Source organism: Carettochelys insculpta, chromosome 2, assembly GCF_033958435.1.
Source record: "Carettochelys insculpta isolate YL-2023 chromosome 2, ASM3395843v1, whole genome shotgun sequence".
Lineage (NCBI taxonomy): Eukaryota > Metazoa > Chordata > Testudines > Carettochelyidae > Carettochelys > Carettochelys insculpta.
Window position 1 is genome coordinate 248,208,156 of NC_134138.1, and position 14,135 is coordinate 248,222,290.

At 41.0% G+C, this 14,135-nt stretch overlaps 1 protein-coding gene across 1 annotated transcript in view; it reads right to left on the reverse strand.

The window, feature by feature from the left end:
• ODAD2 (outer dynein arm docking complex subunit 2) overlaps window positions 1–13,737 on the reverse strand; it is a 189,473-nt gene extending 175,736 nt beyond the window's left edge. The window contains exons 1-7 of the mRNA XM_074986287.1: window positions 13,729–13,737; window positions 11,358–11,605; window positions 7,377–7,534; window positions 5,816–6,011; window positions 5,163–5,269; window positions 4,550–4,686; window positions 3,068–3,184 (exon numbers count right to left, since the gene is read on the reverse strand). Coding sequence (XP_074842388.1) covers window positions 3,068–3,184; window positions 4,550–4,686; window positions 5,163–5,269; window positions 5,816–6,011; window positions 7,377–7,534; window positions 11,358–11,581 — 939 coding nt within the window. The 5' untranslated portion in view covers window positions 11,582–11,605; window positions 13,729–13,737. The remainder of the gene's footprint in view (window positions 1–3,067; window positions 3,185–4,549; window positions 4,687–5,162; window positions 5,270–5,815; window positions 6,012–7,376; window positions 7,535–11,357; window positions 11,606–13,728) is intronic.
• Window positions 13,738–14,135: the final 398 nt, after the last annotated feature.

The window sequence follows — 14,135 nt, forward strand, 5'->3', positions numbered from 1 at the left end:
ATCTTGGCCATGTCTACACTAGCTCTCACTTTTGGAAGAGGCATGGTAATGAGGGATTTTGGCAGATGTTAAAGAGGCATTGCAATGAATATACAGCACCTTGTTAGCACAATGGTGGCCGCGTGTGTTTCAAAAGTGCTGCTTTCTAAATGCTTGCAACCTGTGTAGACAGGGTCCTTTTGAAAGGACCCCCTGATTTCAATAGCCCCTTCTTCCCTTTTGGTTTTGGGAAGGGGCTTTTGAAGTCTGGTAGGTCCTTTTGAAAGGCCCCTGTCTACACGGGCAGCGTGCATGTAGAAAGTGGCACTTTCGAAACACACGTAGATGCCATTATGCTAATAAGGCACTGCACATTCATTGCAGTGCCTCATTAGCATCTGCCAAAATCCCCCATTACCATTCCCCTTCTGAAAGTAGGGAGCTAGTGTAGACGTGACCCTTTAGAAACACTGTAAGGATAATGCCTTTTCCTGTAGCCATAATGTAAAGTTGGAGGCCTTTGTCTGAAGTCATATTAAGAGATCAGCAAACACGAGCTTAGAAGCAGGAAGTTGCATCTTCATATTCCATTGAAATTACATTAAAATAATGTAATATTGGGCTGTAAGGAGATCCTATCCTACTAGCGCTTGCTAACACCAGATAAAGAAACAGATCTTAAGATGCTTACTGAAAACATAGTTTGATAACATTCTGTCTAGCAAGGAATGCCTTATGAATAGTTATGGTTATGAAATCCCATTTTCTTATTCTTCTCTATTGTTTATATCAGTGGTGTTCAACTTTTTTCAACCACGACCCCCATATTTTCTTGCACTCGTGTCATGACCCCTGAGCCTTAACTCCTACCGGCCCCAGCCCCCCTCCATCCACAGGCTTAATGCCTCTCAGTCCCATCTCCAAGCTTTACCCTCTGTCAGTCCCAACCCCACCTCATCCCAGGTTTTACCTGACTGAAGTGAGGAGCGCTGCTCCCCCACAGCTGCCACCTCCCCCCGCTGCTTCCCACTGCCTCCTCCTTCTCAGTGCAGCTCCGGCAGGCAGGCTCGGACACCCCTTCCCCAACTCTCCTGCTGCCTTAGCTTCTTGCCCTACCGGCTTCCTCTGCCAGGGCTCCCTGCCCAGCTGGCTTCCTCTTCCAGGGCTCCTTGCCACCGCTGACTCCACTTGTGGCTCTGGAGGCTACTGCTGCCTAAAGTTTAAGTCAGCGGTGGCAGTGCTCACAGCTGGTAGGGGCTCTTTAAAGAGCTGCATGTGACTCTGGAGGATCTCCTTATCAGCCCAAGACATCCATGACACCTTTGGGGGTTGTGACCCATGAGTTGTGCACCACTAGGTTATTTGCATGGTCTCTGTCTTGCTTTTTGATTGTTTCTTTCTTTTATATAATTAATTTGGCTAGGAGTCATTCAATTAAGGTGGTGGAATGTGACTGGTTAAATAACTGTTTTACAATATATTACAATCAGTTAGTAATATTTAAGTAAAATGGTTGTTCAAGGCACAGATAAGCAGGACTCAAGTTTCTGTATTTAAACTGAGGTCCAAAAGTTTTTTGGAGAACTAATTCTGGGTCACAGCCCCAAGATCAGAACTGCCATACCTCAACACTCTGCCAAAGAGACTGTGGAGAAACTGCAGCCCTCCCAACCCCCGAGTTGACCCAGCCCTGAATGGCCATCAAGAAAAGTTCATCTGCCATATTGGGAGTGGGAATGGTGAATACTGTGTGTTTAGCATATGCATTTTTTTAATTGATCTTAAATAGAGGTTGAGTAGGATATTACCCTGCAAGGCTCTTTCACTGGTAAGAGACCCCATAAATCCACAAAGGATTAAGCTGGGAGTCCACAGGAAAGATGTGTTTGCCCCGTGTTTGGAGTAGAGCCTAGAGCTAGAGATGGGTAAAGTTAGGTACCTTTTTTCTGGAGCCCTAGAAACTGTGAAAGAGAGAAAGTGCCTAAATCAACCAGGTTACACCTTGAGATCTAAAATACTAAGTAGAGGTAGGATGCCTTGATCCTAGAGACAAGGTAGAGTTGGGATGTCCTAGAGTGTGCAGGCAATACATTTAGGGTAAAGTTGGGTGCCTCAGATTGTGTGTAATAAGGAATTTTGTGTGTGTAACAATACAAGTGTAGAAAACATGATTTATGGTAACAAATTATGAACTGTTATTAATAAATTTAAAATGTATGTATTATTGTGCTGCATTTTTATATTTCATACTAAGGGCATGGTGAATTGCACTGTAAATATTCCAATTTTTTTGCACCTTGTGGATTCCATTGTTCTTAAAATCTCCCTAAATCTGAGTATGTCTTTTATTCATTTACGCATTTTCATTATTCAATTTTCTCTTTGGGATGGATCTTGTACTTAAATTAATAACAGCTGTATGTTGTAACATAAACAATGAGAAGTCCTGTGGCATCGTAAAGACTAACATTTATTTGGGAATAAGTTTTCATGTGCTGCAGCCCACTTCATCAAATGCATGAAATCTATAATGTATCATACCACAGCTAGTCTGGGAAGAGGCTTATAGTTGGACTTGTCTTGATAAAACTGGTGGCTTAATCTTTAAAATTGTAGAAATTACTTCCTCCCTTTTGAGCTGTGCCCTTTACCTCAGGTCAGATCTGGCTTTCAATCAGCTTCTCATTCAGCTGGATCCTTTCTCCAAATAATTCCCAGCTTCAGATGATTTAGGTGACAACTGTCTCTTCTTCACACCTCTCTGTTCTGAGGGAAGAGGCTGCATATATACAGCCCTCTCATTCCAAATTGGTTGGAGAGGAGAAGAGGCTTGCTCCAAGCTCACCCGCTCCACAATACCCTTGGTCCCAGCCCCTGAAACAAAATGTAACTGGCTTTCTCCCCTCACTACATGCTCCAGGAACTGCTTCCTCTCCACAAATACCTCTTATTTCCTAGACCTTTTGCATACATCAGAGCCTCTCAGAATCTTAAAGGACTATACCACATGACTGCTAGGCAACAGTACCAATATGGGAACAGACTATATCACAGTAAAGTAAATAAAATACCATCGAAATATACATACCTGTTTAGCCATATTTTCTACAAATTTTGGTGATCTTTCCCTTAAAAATGTGATGAGATCTTTATATATGTCACTTTTTCTCTCATAATCAATATCATCTTTTTCCTTTCCTCTACCCTTAAAAAAATTTTTTTAAAATTATTCTTAGCTTTTATAAAAGGTTCCCATCTGTAAAGTAAATAATATTATGAAATGTAAGTCCCAAACTTGCAATGATTATCACACAACTGACCACTGTGCCAGCAAAGATCCCATGGCCCCTATCTTAACGGGGAGGAAGAAATGGGGTTCTACTCCCAGCTCTGCTACAGATTTCCTATATGAATTTGGGCAAGACAACATAGAGTGGAGGTAACTGATCCATATTAAGACTGCTACTGAGTTTCCACAAAAAGTCTGATTTTTGCCTCCCCTCTGAAATCCATAAAGGAGTATTAGAATCAAAAGTAGTCATTTAGGTTTGTGGCTGAGCTAAATAAATGTGTACAAGAAATTCCTGAACACTGACACATTATATATACCACTGTTTGTCAGAGTCCAAAGAGTCAGTGAATTTTTTACTGTTGTTATCTTGGAGACACTTTGCGCCAGTCACTTCAATGGAAGTGCTCGCATGCTTAAGATAAGTTCATTCGTATGTGTTTTGTTGAATTGGGCATGAGTTGTTTTTTAGGTTTGAAGTGATTAGACTTTCATTTTAAAAGGTTATTAACGTTTTAAATAGTAACATCGGAATGAGCCATAAGAAATACTAAGCTAATTTTGGTTGATGTTTACTTATGGCTACCTGAGGATGTTTACCTATGTAAGAAATACCACTGAAATGAACTCAGTGAGATTACTCACATGCCTGTACTTACAAATGTATGGTTTTGCAGGATTGGGTCTAAGACAAAAAACACAAAAGTTTTGGAAAGTCAAAACTTGACAATATATTGGGTTTTTCATTTCTATTTCATTATTATTAACTTAAGTAGGGTGACACCCTAACCATATTGCTAAGTATATTAAATTAATGTTTTTGATAAAATTATTACTGAAATGTTTACAGCAATGCTTCAGTTTGTATTACAATGGCTTTATAGTAAACACAAAGGGTGTGTCTACACATGCCCCCTCCTTTTCAAAGGGGCATGTTAATGAGGGATTTGTTTTGGGAAGAAGGGGCTTTTGAAGTCCTGGGGGTTGTTTCAAAAAGCTCCCAGCTACATGGGTGGCACGTGATTCGAAAGCGGCACTTTCGAATCACTGTGGCTGCCATTATGCTAATGAGGCGCTGCATATTCATGGCAGTGCCTCATTAGCATCTTCCAAACTCCCTCATTAACATGACAATTATTTTCTCTCTTTCTGCAAGTGCCACTGAAGTAATTCTTCAGCTCTTGGTTGAATGCAACTGCTGTAAATCCTCAGCCAACACTCACTCATTTTTATACAGTCAGGTTTCTGCTAAACCAAATTTACATTTTTATTATTACTTACTCCATTTAAAAACACTCCTGCTGTGCTGCAAGTGATATACATAGGATCAGTGTCATGTGGCTTAACACTCAAATAACAAATTTCCCCATGGACTTGTCTCCAAGGTGGGGCTCGACATCCATTGGAGAATTCATAATCTGCAACAACAGATTTTGTGTAATTTTAAAAAATATATTGCTATTTCTAATAATAAGTCCTGAACAGATTTTTTTTTTAAATTACATAATTAATAAAAATCAAGGTCCCAATCCTTCAACCCTTACTATGTCAACAGTTTAAACTCCTTTAGGATCCTGCAAGGTGCTGAGCATTCCAGCCTGACCTAACAAATCACTTTAAATACATCTGCAGCGCTTCTCATGACCAAGCCCTTAATTAGGCCCACTGAATTCAGTGGGATTTTTTAAGTAAATCAAGCTTAAAGAATTGAGCTCCATATTTGTAGATGCATGTTGTTGTATTTTATTACTTAAAAATAGAAATATGTTTTAAATTATTATGATATAATTAGCTTATCTTAACATCCACATGAAAAAATCAAATGTTTTATATTTAATGTTCATGTGTAAATGTAAAATATGATCAAACAAAACATAAATGGTAGAATTTTAACCTGATGTATATTCAAGAGATTCCAGAACAGTATTTTCTCCTTCTCCAGAAAAATGTTTGAGCAGATCCACTTCATTTTTTACAGCAGCAGGGGTTAATCTCACCTCTCTGTAATTAACAGAACATGGACTAAAATGTAATAATAAATATATATTCAAAAATATTCAAAATGTTGTGTAAACAGATTTTGCTCTTTTCACTGGTTTCAGAGCAGTGAGAAAAATGAATGGAAATGGGCAAAAGACTATTGAGTGAAATTTTAGTTTTACAACTAAAATGAAACTGACAAATTCAGTATAATCTTTTCTGTGTTTTCATGACTAAATTAACTCTATGAAAATGTTTTAGTTGCTAGTGACTTATTTACATATAAATTAAATTGAGTGGTTTCCAAAGTAAAGAACATATGTCCTGCATGCATATTTGTGTACACACGCATTGACATATACATCTATACTTAGACTGGTAAACTGCCAGAAAATAACTTTAATTTCTGCAACTTTTCATGGGTTTCATTAATCAATAATGATAATTAATTTCATATCTTTTCTTGTGATCACACCAATAGCATAGGTTTTGAGTTAAAATTAATTTAATTTAAAAATTAAAAATTTACTGACTAAAAATGGACAGTTTCATTTGAAATGCACTTACTGTGAAATATGTTTTAAAGAACTGTTAAGTAATTGCATATCCAGCTGTTGAAGAAGAAGAGCAATCTTCATTTTAATTTCTGTATCAGGATCATCATCTGTTTTCATTCTGTCCAGCAAACGCAGCATAGACATATCTTCTCCTTCAATTGTTCCATATCCAGGGCCAAGAATTTTCACTATAGGATCTCTGTTGGCTGTAAATAAGAAACATTACCAACATGAAACTAATGATACTTCAAAACTGATCTTAAAGGATTTTTAAAATCCTTAACTGCCAAAGCATTGTAACAACGTTAACTTATAATGTGAACACATATTTAATTTTAAAAGGTAGCGAATGGGTGTTGTTTCTGAAACAATTACTGTTTTATCCTGAGTAGAAATACATGATTTCACATCATTTTGTTTTGACTTGAAACATATTAATATATCCATATTTTAACAAAATTCAGCTAAAATAAGCATTAAATAATATACGGGAGCTCTTCTCTGGTGCAATAAACATCAAGATTTATAAGACTCAAGAAGAAAATATCAAGCTCTCTTTCAGGTCACTATTTACCTTCAGGGATAATAAAATTGAATGTTGGCCCAAACATCTAGTCAATGGGCTCAATTCACAGAGAAACCATCATTGCGGAAGTTTGATTTAGTATAAAACAATGTCTTAAGATTTGTTGGCAACAATCCTAATGATTCCATAAAAGGCTCAACTATCACTTGCTCAGGATTGCCAGCTGTCCTCTACAGTGACCAGTGACACAACTGTGTGTCAGCTGGTTTCATAAGCTCTTCTTGTTCTCAGTGCCCCAAAAAGTGACAGTATTCTTATACAGGTGCATAGCTGTTCTGGCTCACACTGAAGAATGACCACTGTGTGTGCCTTTACTGTGTGAGCATTTTACAATCAGACCCAATCCATCTGTAGCTGCATCAGTCCTGTAGCTTGCTTGATTTCTACCAATGTCACAAATGAATGTTACTCAGATCTTGCACCCCCCAGATGTCTAATTTAGCATACTTAGGTGCATTTTAGTCACAGTTTGAAGACAAGGAACTGCATTTGACCGAATAACTGTAACACAGTTTTTTAAAAGGCTTCATCGCAAAGATCTGGAAATTTTTATGCCATGAACTTCCTAGGCACAACATATTTTGGTTGGTTGTTTCTAATAAATGAAAATTCTGCAAAAGCAATTGAGTTAAAAGTATACAAAAATAACATAACTTCTGATGGATGACACTGAGCATACTGAGATCTGACTGTATGATTTGCTATAATTGCTGAGGTACTAATCAAAATACATGTATCTTTATATGAAATTCAATGTTAACATTATTCCAGCACTCTATATTACTGACCAAAAGAAAGATAAAAATATAAACATAGAAGCTTGCTGATTCATCCATCACTGTTTTCAAGTAATCATTCATGAGCCAAATGAGCACTAAATAAAATGTAACCTATGTGTTTATGTCTTTCTCTTATTTTTAAACCTTAAAATTCAAGGGCAAGATTTAAAAAAATCAAAACAAAACAAAAGCAAAAAAACCCTAACCTTCAAGGCACGCCTGTGCTTCCTTTAACTTTTTTTCTGTAGCTACATGCAGCAAACGAGAGAGTTGGCCAAAACTGCGTACTCTGATAGTTGAGGCAGTTAGGAGCAGCAGTGGTTGATCATCTTTGTCTCTTTCTTCTGACTGAACAGTTGTTCCACTAGAAGAATAAAATGATGCATCATAAAGAGAGAAATTTTATTAAAGGAAAATTTTAGATAGGGTCCAAATCTGACAATGTTACTCATAGTTATGAATTGAAAATGGAACACTTCTCCTAATTTACATTACCCTTTCTATTTACTAATAAACCATGTTGACTTGCAAAATCAAGAGTTTGCAGAAAGAAACATGATGTGTATCTGATGAAGTGGGTCTCTGCCCACGAAAGCTTATGCTCCATTAAATCTGTTAGTCTGTCACGTGCCGCAGGACTTCTTGTTGTTTTTGTGGATACAGACTAATATGGCTAGCCCTCTGATGCTTGTCACAGAAGGAAACGTTAGGCTGTTATATCTTACTTACCAAATGAATGTTTTACCCATGAAAAATATATTACAGCTGACAACTGAAATAAAAAATTGGTCCATCTGACTCAATGGCTGTGGCTACATGAGCCCCTCCTTTCAGAGGGGCTATGGTAATATGGCACTTCAGCAGATACTATGGACGGGCTGTCATGAATATGCAGCACCACATTAGCATAATGGCAGCTGCGAGTGTTTCAAAAGTGCCACTTTTGAAGTGCACGCCACCCATGTAGCCAGGGGCCTTTCGAAATGACCCCCTAATTTTGAAAGCCCCTTATTTGCATTTGGTTTTGGAAATAAGGGGCGTTTGAAATCAGGGAGTCATTTTGAACAGCCCTGGGTTACATGGGCAGCATGCGCCTCAAAAGCAGCACTTTCAAAACGCATGCAGCTGCCATTATGCTAATGAGGCACTGAATATTCTTGGTAGCGCCTCATTAGCATCTACCGAAGTACCACTTTACCATAGCCCCTCCAAAAGGAGGGGCTAGTGTGGCCACAGCCAATATCTTTTGTTCCGTCAGTAGCCAATGCCGGATACTTCAGAGGAAATGAACAGAACGGGATCATTACAATTGTCATCCAGTCCTGTCTTCTGATAGTTGGAGTATGACAGACACCCAGAGCCTGAAGTTGTGTTCCTGACCTTCTTGGCTAGTAGCCATTGATGGACCTAGTGCTTTTTCTGTGCTGGTACTTGTCAGTACTGAGTACCAGCACCTCCGCAGCCCCAGGGAAAAAAAAAAAAAGCAATGGACCCATCTTCCATGAACTTACCTATTTCATTTTTTGAACGCAGCTACACTTTTGGCCTCAGAACATCCCTTGGCAATGAGTTCCACAGGTTGATTTTGTTTTGCTTGCAGAAACTCTCTCTTTTACTTGTTCTGCACTTTCTACCTATTAATATCCTCAGGTGACGCGTTAGTTCTTAGTGTTACGTGAGGGGGAAATAATACTTCCCTATTCACTTTTTCCATACCATTCATGATTTCATAGACCATTATCATAGCTCCTCTTAGTCACCTCTTTTCTACCCTGAAGAGTCCTAGTCTTTTTTTAAAATCTCATCTCATGGAAGCTGTTCCATATCCTGAAACATTTTCACTGCTCCTGCAAACTTTCCAATTCTATTATACCTTTCTTCAGATGGGGCAAGCCAAACTGCATGCTGTATTCTAAGTATGGGCATACTGCAGATGTGTATATTGATATTATAATATTTTCTGTTTATATTTATTGTTTTACTAATAGTCCCTAATTTTTTGTCTGCACATTGAATAGATTGCTTTTTAAATATCCACAATGTCTCCTAGGTCTCTTGCTTGAATGTTAACAGCTATTTGACATCCATCATTGTGCATGTATAGCTGGGATTATTTTTTCCAGTGTGCACAATTTTGCATTTAGCAACACTGATTTTCATCTACCCTTTTGCTGCTCACTCAGTTTTGTGAGAAGCTTTTGTAATTCTTCCCCAGTCAGTTTTGAACATATCTATCTTGCATAATTTTGGAACACCTGCAAACTTTGCCACCTCACTGCTCACCACCCCCACCCCCACACACCCTTTTCCAGGTTGTTTTAGAATATGTGGAACACAAGTCTCAATACAGTTCTATGGGGGATCACATTATTTTTCTCTGTCTATTGTGAAAATTGAGCCCTTACTCCTTCCCTTTATTTCCTATCTTTCAAACAGTTACTGCTGCATACAAACTTCCATCTTAGCCCATGACCACTTAGTTTTAAGAGCCTTTGATCAGGGACCTTGCAAAAGCTTTCTGAAAGTCCACGTCCATTATATCCACTGGATCACCTCTGTTCACACATTTGTTGACCCACTCAGAAAACTTTCATAGATTGGTAAGGCATGATTTTCCTTTATAAAAGCTGTGTTAAGTTTTTCTCAACAGGGCCAAATTAAGAAAGCAGCTTTAGGGGTTGCAGCCCATAAAGGCCCTGTGTTCTGGGCCAGCCCTTCCTGGCAGGGGAGAGGAGAAGCGGCTCCATGTACTGCCATTCATTTTCCTCCCAGCTGGCACCACACTGTCACAAGCATGGGAAGTTCTGCTCCTGTGCAGCCCTCACCAGGAATCTCCCCCCTCCCCCCGCCCCCAGATCCCATTGGCCAGGAATCATGACCAGTGAGAGCTATGGAGGGGCACTTCCTGCAGGTAAGCATGGGACACTGCAGGCCACTGAAGTCTCCTGTCCTCCCACCACTAAATGGGAGCTGGCCAAGCAGGCACCCCGCACCCTTTGCCCTGCTCTCGCCCTGAACCTCCTCTTGCATCCTAACTCCCTCCCAGATCCCACATACCAAACCAGAGCCCCAGCCCTGAGCTCTTTCCACCATCCTAGCTCCCTCCTTGACCTCACACCCCAACCCTGAACCCCCTCCTATTCCCTAACTGCCACCCAGACCCTGGACCCCCACCCCAACATCCTGCCCTGAGTCTGCTTCCAGTACTCTACACTCCCTGGGGCTCCTTCTTGCACTCCAAACACATCAGCCCCACCCCACCCCAGAGCCTGCACTCCCAGCCAGAGCCCTCATCCTGCCCCCACACCCTGAGCCCCCTCCCACACTCTGAACTCTCAAGCACCATCCCTGCCACAGATTGTCCATGTGCAGAATGAATTTTTTTATGAGCACCAACATGGAGGTGATAATGATGAGGAGTCCTGTGGCATCTTAAAGACTAAAAGATTTATTTGGGATAAGCACCTGTGGGCAAAATAAAATCACATCTTCATCAGAGGTTGCATATCATCTCCGTACTGGAGCACATAACAAAATTAATTCCTCACATGAACAAAAAACACTGTTCAAGATATGTCTGCACAGCAACTAGACAACCACGGCTGATCTGTGCCAACCCACCTCGGGTTCCTGGGGCTCTGGCTGTTTCACTGCTGTGTAGACTTTCAGGCTGGGACTGGAACCTGAGCTCTAGGGTTCTGCGATATCATGGGGTACTTGAGTCCAAACTCAGAAATCTGCAGAGCAGCAAAACTACCCTGCAGCCCAAAACCTACAAGCCCAGTCAGCTGCCCTGGGTCAGCTGTGGACGTCTAGTTGCTGTGTACACGTACCCACAATGACAAAACACCTGTGTTAGGCCAACACTAATGCCTCCTTCCTTGATAGCACTGGCAGGTCTGCACCAGCATTATCAACAAAATGTGAAAAATTCTAGAACAAGGGTAAATATCTCTGCCCCACTTCAATAAGAAACAGTAGAGGTTTCAGCACACAACTGTGAAGTCACAATCCAGGTGCTACAAATATGTGGGGAAAAATTATAAATCAGAATACAAAATTTCCAGTGTAAAAAACTGAGAAAACAAATACAATAAAAAATCAAACATTTGTTATACAAAATGAGCATAATTTTTTCTTGCAGTTCTTTTTTAATATATGTAAAAACCAGTGCCATTCAGACCTACCTGATCTCATAACCTAAGTCAAATATTGAATAATCCAGTTGTGTTTTCCATTCAAGTGGTTCTCTGAAGACATATGCTGCTTCTTCAGGATGTTTAGAGCCAAAGCTCTCTGCAAACTTAATTATGTCATTTAGAAGAGATTCATTCAACGGGGTGATTTCTAGTGTGCCAGTTCCAGAACCAGCAGAAGTCCACTGAGCTGCTCTGGTCAGTGCCACTCCCATGGCTTCACTAATAACGACGTGTGCCTTGGCAAATAAATAGTTTATTATTTAAATATATTTAAGATCCCAAAATGTTAAAAGACTACATCTGTAGACTTAATAGTTAACAATAAGAATTGTTGGGCCTAATTCAATTAATTTAGTAACATTACACCAGCAATCTGGGGAATAGACTTGCTAATGCTACATTAAAAACAATAAGGCTCCCTGTGGAAAATGATATATATATATACTTCTGTTAACTAACCATATCAATAACATTTAATGCAGGACAAAGCAAATGGGTTCTGTTCTGTTTGCAATGGGACTAAGGAGTGGTTTTTGTCATCTTTGTGGCCTTTTATTTTCAGTTTTTATTTTAATTTTTCCTGGGAATTTGTTTTTATTACAGGCTGAAATTCTCTAGTCTGGTACTCTCTTCTCTGGCAACATCCATGGGCTGGCATGATTTTAGTTAGCTGGACAACCATGTGTCTTGGATGTGGCCAAGTTTCCCATGGTCCCATAGAGTTTGTTTACAACCACCAGGATTTCAGTGTTCTGTGCTGTTATTTAGCTTTTATTTACCCATAAATATCTCCTAAGAGCCCAGAAAGCAATGGAAGAAATGTTAGTAATGCTGTCAGACAATATTGACTCACGGAGTTTGGCAACTTCTCTCTTTTGGCACCGATCAGGTCCCAAGGATGCTAAACTAGGGAACTTCAGCCTGTACTTCAAAATCAAACATGGGTGAAAACTGGTGCAAAAACTATTACTATAATTTTTCTGGGTAATTAGTAGAGTATTATTTTTGTAGAAGCAAGAACAGAAAGAAAAAAATATTTGGTGGATTCGTGCTTTAATTAATGGAATTCAGTGTGGTCTGCTGTGGAACTAAAGCAGAACTCAAAACATACTGCCTTCTCTGAACTCAAGGAAACATATCTGAAATACCCAAATCAAAGTGTTAATTTGAAAAAAGAGTCTACTGTTGTAGAGATAGAATTATTAGCTACGGTATATTTAAATTTAATAATTGGGCCATGCCACGTGGAGCAAATACACTCAACTTCAGCCTTTTCTCCTCTTTTTTTTTTATTAATTTTGGACACATACTTGTGTTCTTTCTGATACAGACTTTCATTTTAGGTGCAAAAAATTTACACAGCTTGAAATGTATACGTGGTGGGGATGAGATTCAGCATTACAGTTACATGTGCATGCACTTTGGAGAGTATATGCAGGCCTTTGTTTGTATATTTGTTGTGTATCTCTTTGACTAAAATATAGCCTTACTTCAACAGGCCACTTTGCATATAAAACAGACTACCATGTTTTCAGGCAGTATATTGTATTTTCCTAATAAAAATATTTTCTATATGTTATATACAAAAGTATGGACAAAATCAGTGGGAAATGATTTTTTTAAACCCAGAATTTTTTCAAAAAATCAGTTTAAACTGAAACAAAGGTGCTTAGTCATTTCACAGCTTCATCAGCTGCATCTTGGATATAAAAACCAAAACAGGCTGCACCTGAGCAGGTAAAACTAGACAGCTGGCACTGTGTATTGAGTACCCTCCAATACGTCCTAGGGCAGCCCCCTCAACAAAGGGCATTGCTGGGGAAAATGTAGGCAGATGACCACTTACAGGTAATGACAGGAAACGTCATGAGAACTAGAGGCTCACGGTGGGCAGTGAAACATAGCCAGTTCAACTCTTCATTTCATGTAACTTTTAAGCTAAGAGCCTGAACCAGTGGCTGCTGCCTAGTACACCCGATCTACTGGGGAGATGAGGTCCCTATGAGGCAGCAGAGGCCACATGCCTTCGCACACGGGGGAGACCCAGAGGGCGGCTCCTACGCTTTGGGGCGGAGAACAGCATGTTTCCAAGCTTGTCATTGGCAGGGTGTGCGACACACACTTTGTTGACTGAGGGGGGCGCACCTGACTGCCCAGAGGCCCCTCACTCATCAGAAGGAGCCTCCCCCATTCTGGGTAAGGATCACGCCCTCCCACCCCCACTACTATGGGAGGACGCTGCCTCTGCGTGGGGCCAGCCTGCTGGGCTCTCACTCCCGCCGGGCAGGAGTCCCTGCGCCCCGCTGGCGGCAGCGGCAGCACCCCACGAGCCGCCCCCACCCGCTCTCCGCCCCGGTACCTTGCCCCGGCTCCGGCGCCCTGGCTCTCCTGACTGCAGCCGCCGGCGCGGTTGCTATGGGGACGGGCCAGTCGCGGCCGGTTACTAGGAGAGGAGGGTAAACACAGTGGGGCCTGAGAACCCGCCCTCCGAGCGCGCCCTCAGCACCGCGCCGCGGCCCTGGCTACAGACGCGCGCCCGTCTGCCCAAGGCGACCGCTCCGGAGGCGACTGGCTGCCGTGGGTGCTGGGGTAACGGGAAGCGTCCGGCTGCGGTGGTGTTAGGCTGGAGGGGGGGCGGCTGGCTGCGGTGGGTGCTGGGGTGACAGGGGGCATCTAGCAGCTGTGGCGCTGAGGTGACACGGGTGTATGGCTGCTGTAGTTGCTAGAGTGATGGGGAACACGGCTCCAGCAAGTGCGGGTGTGACA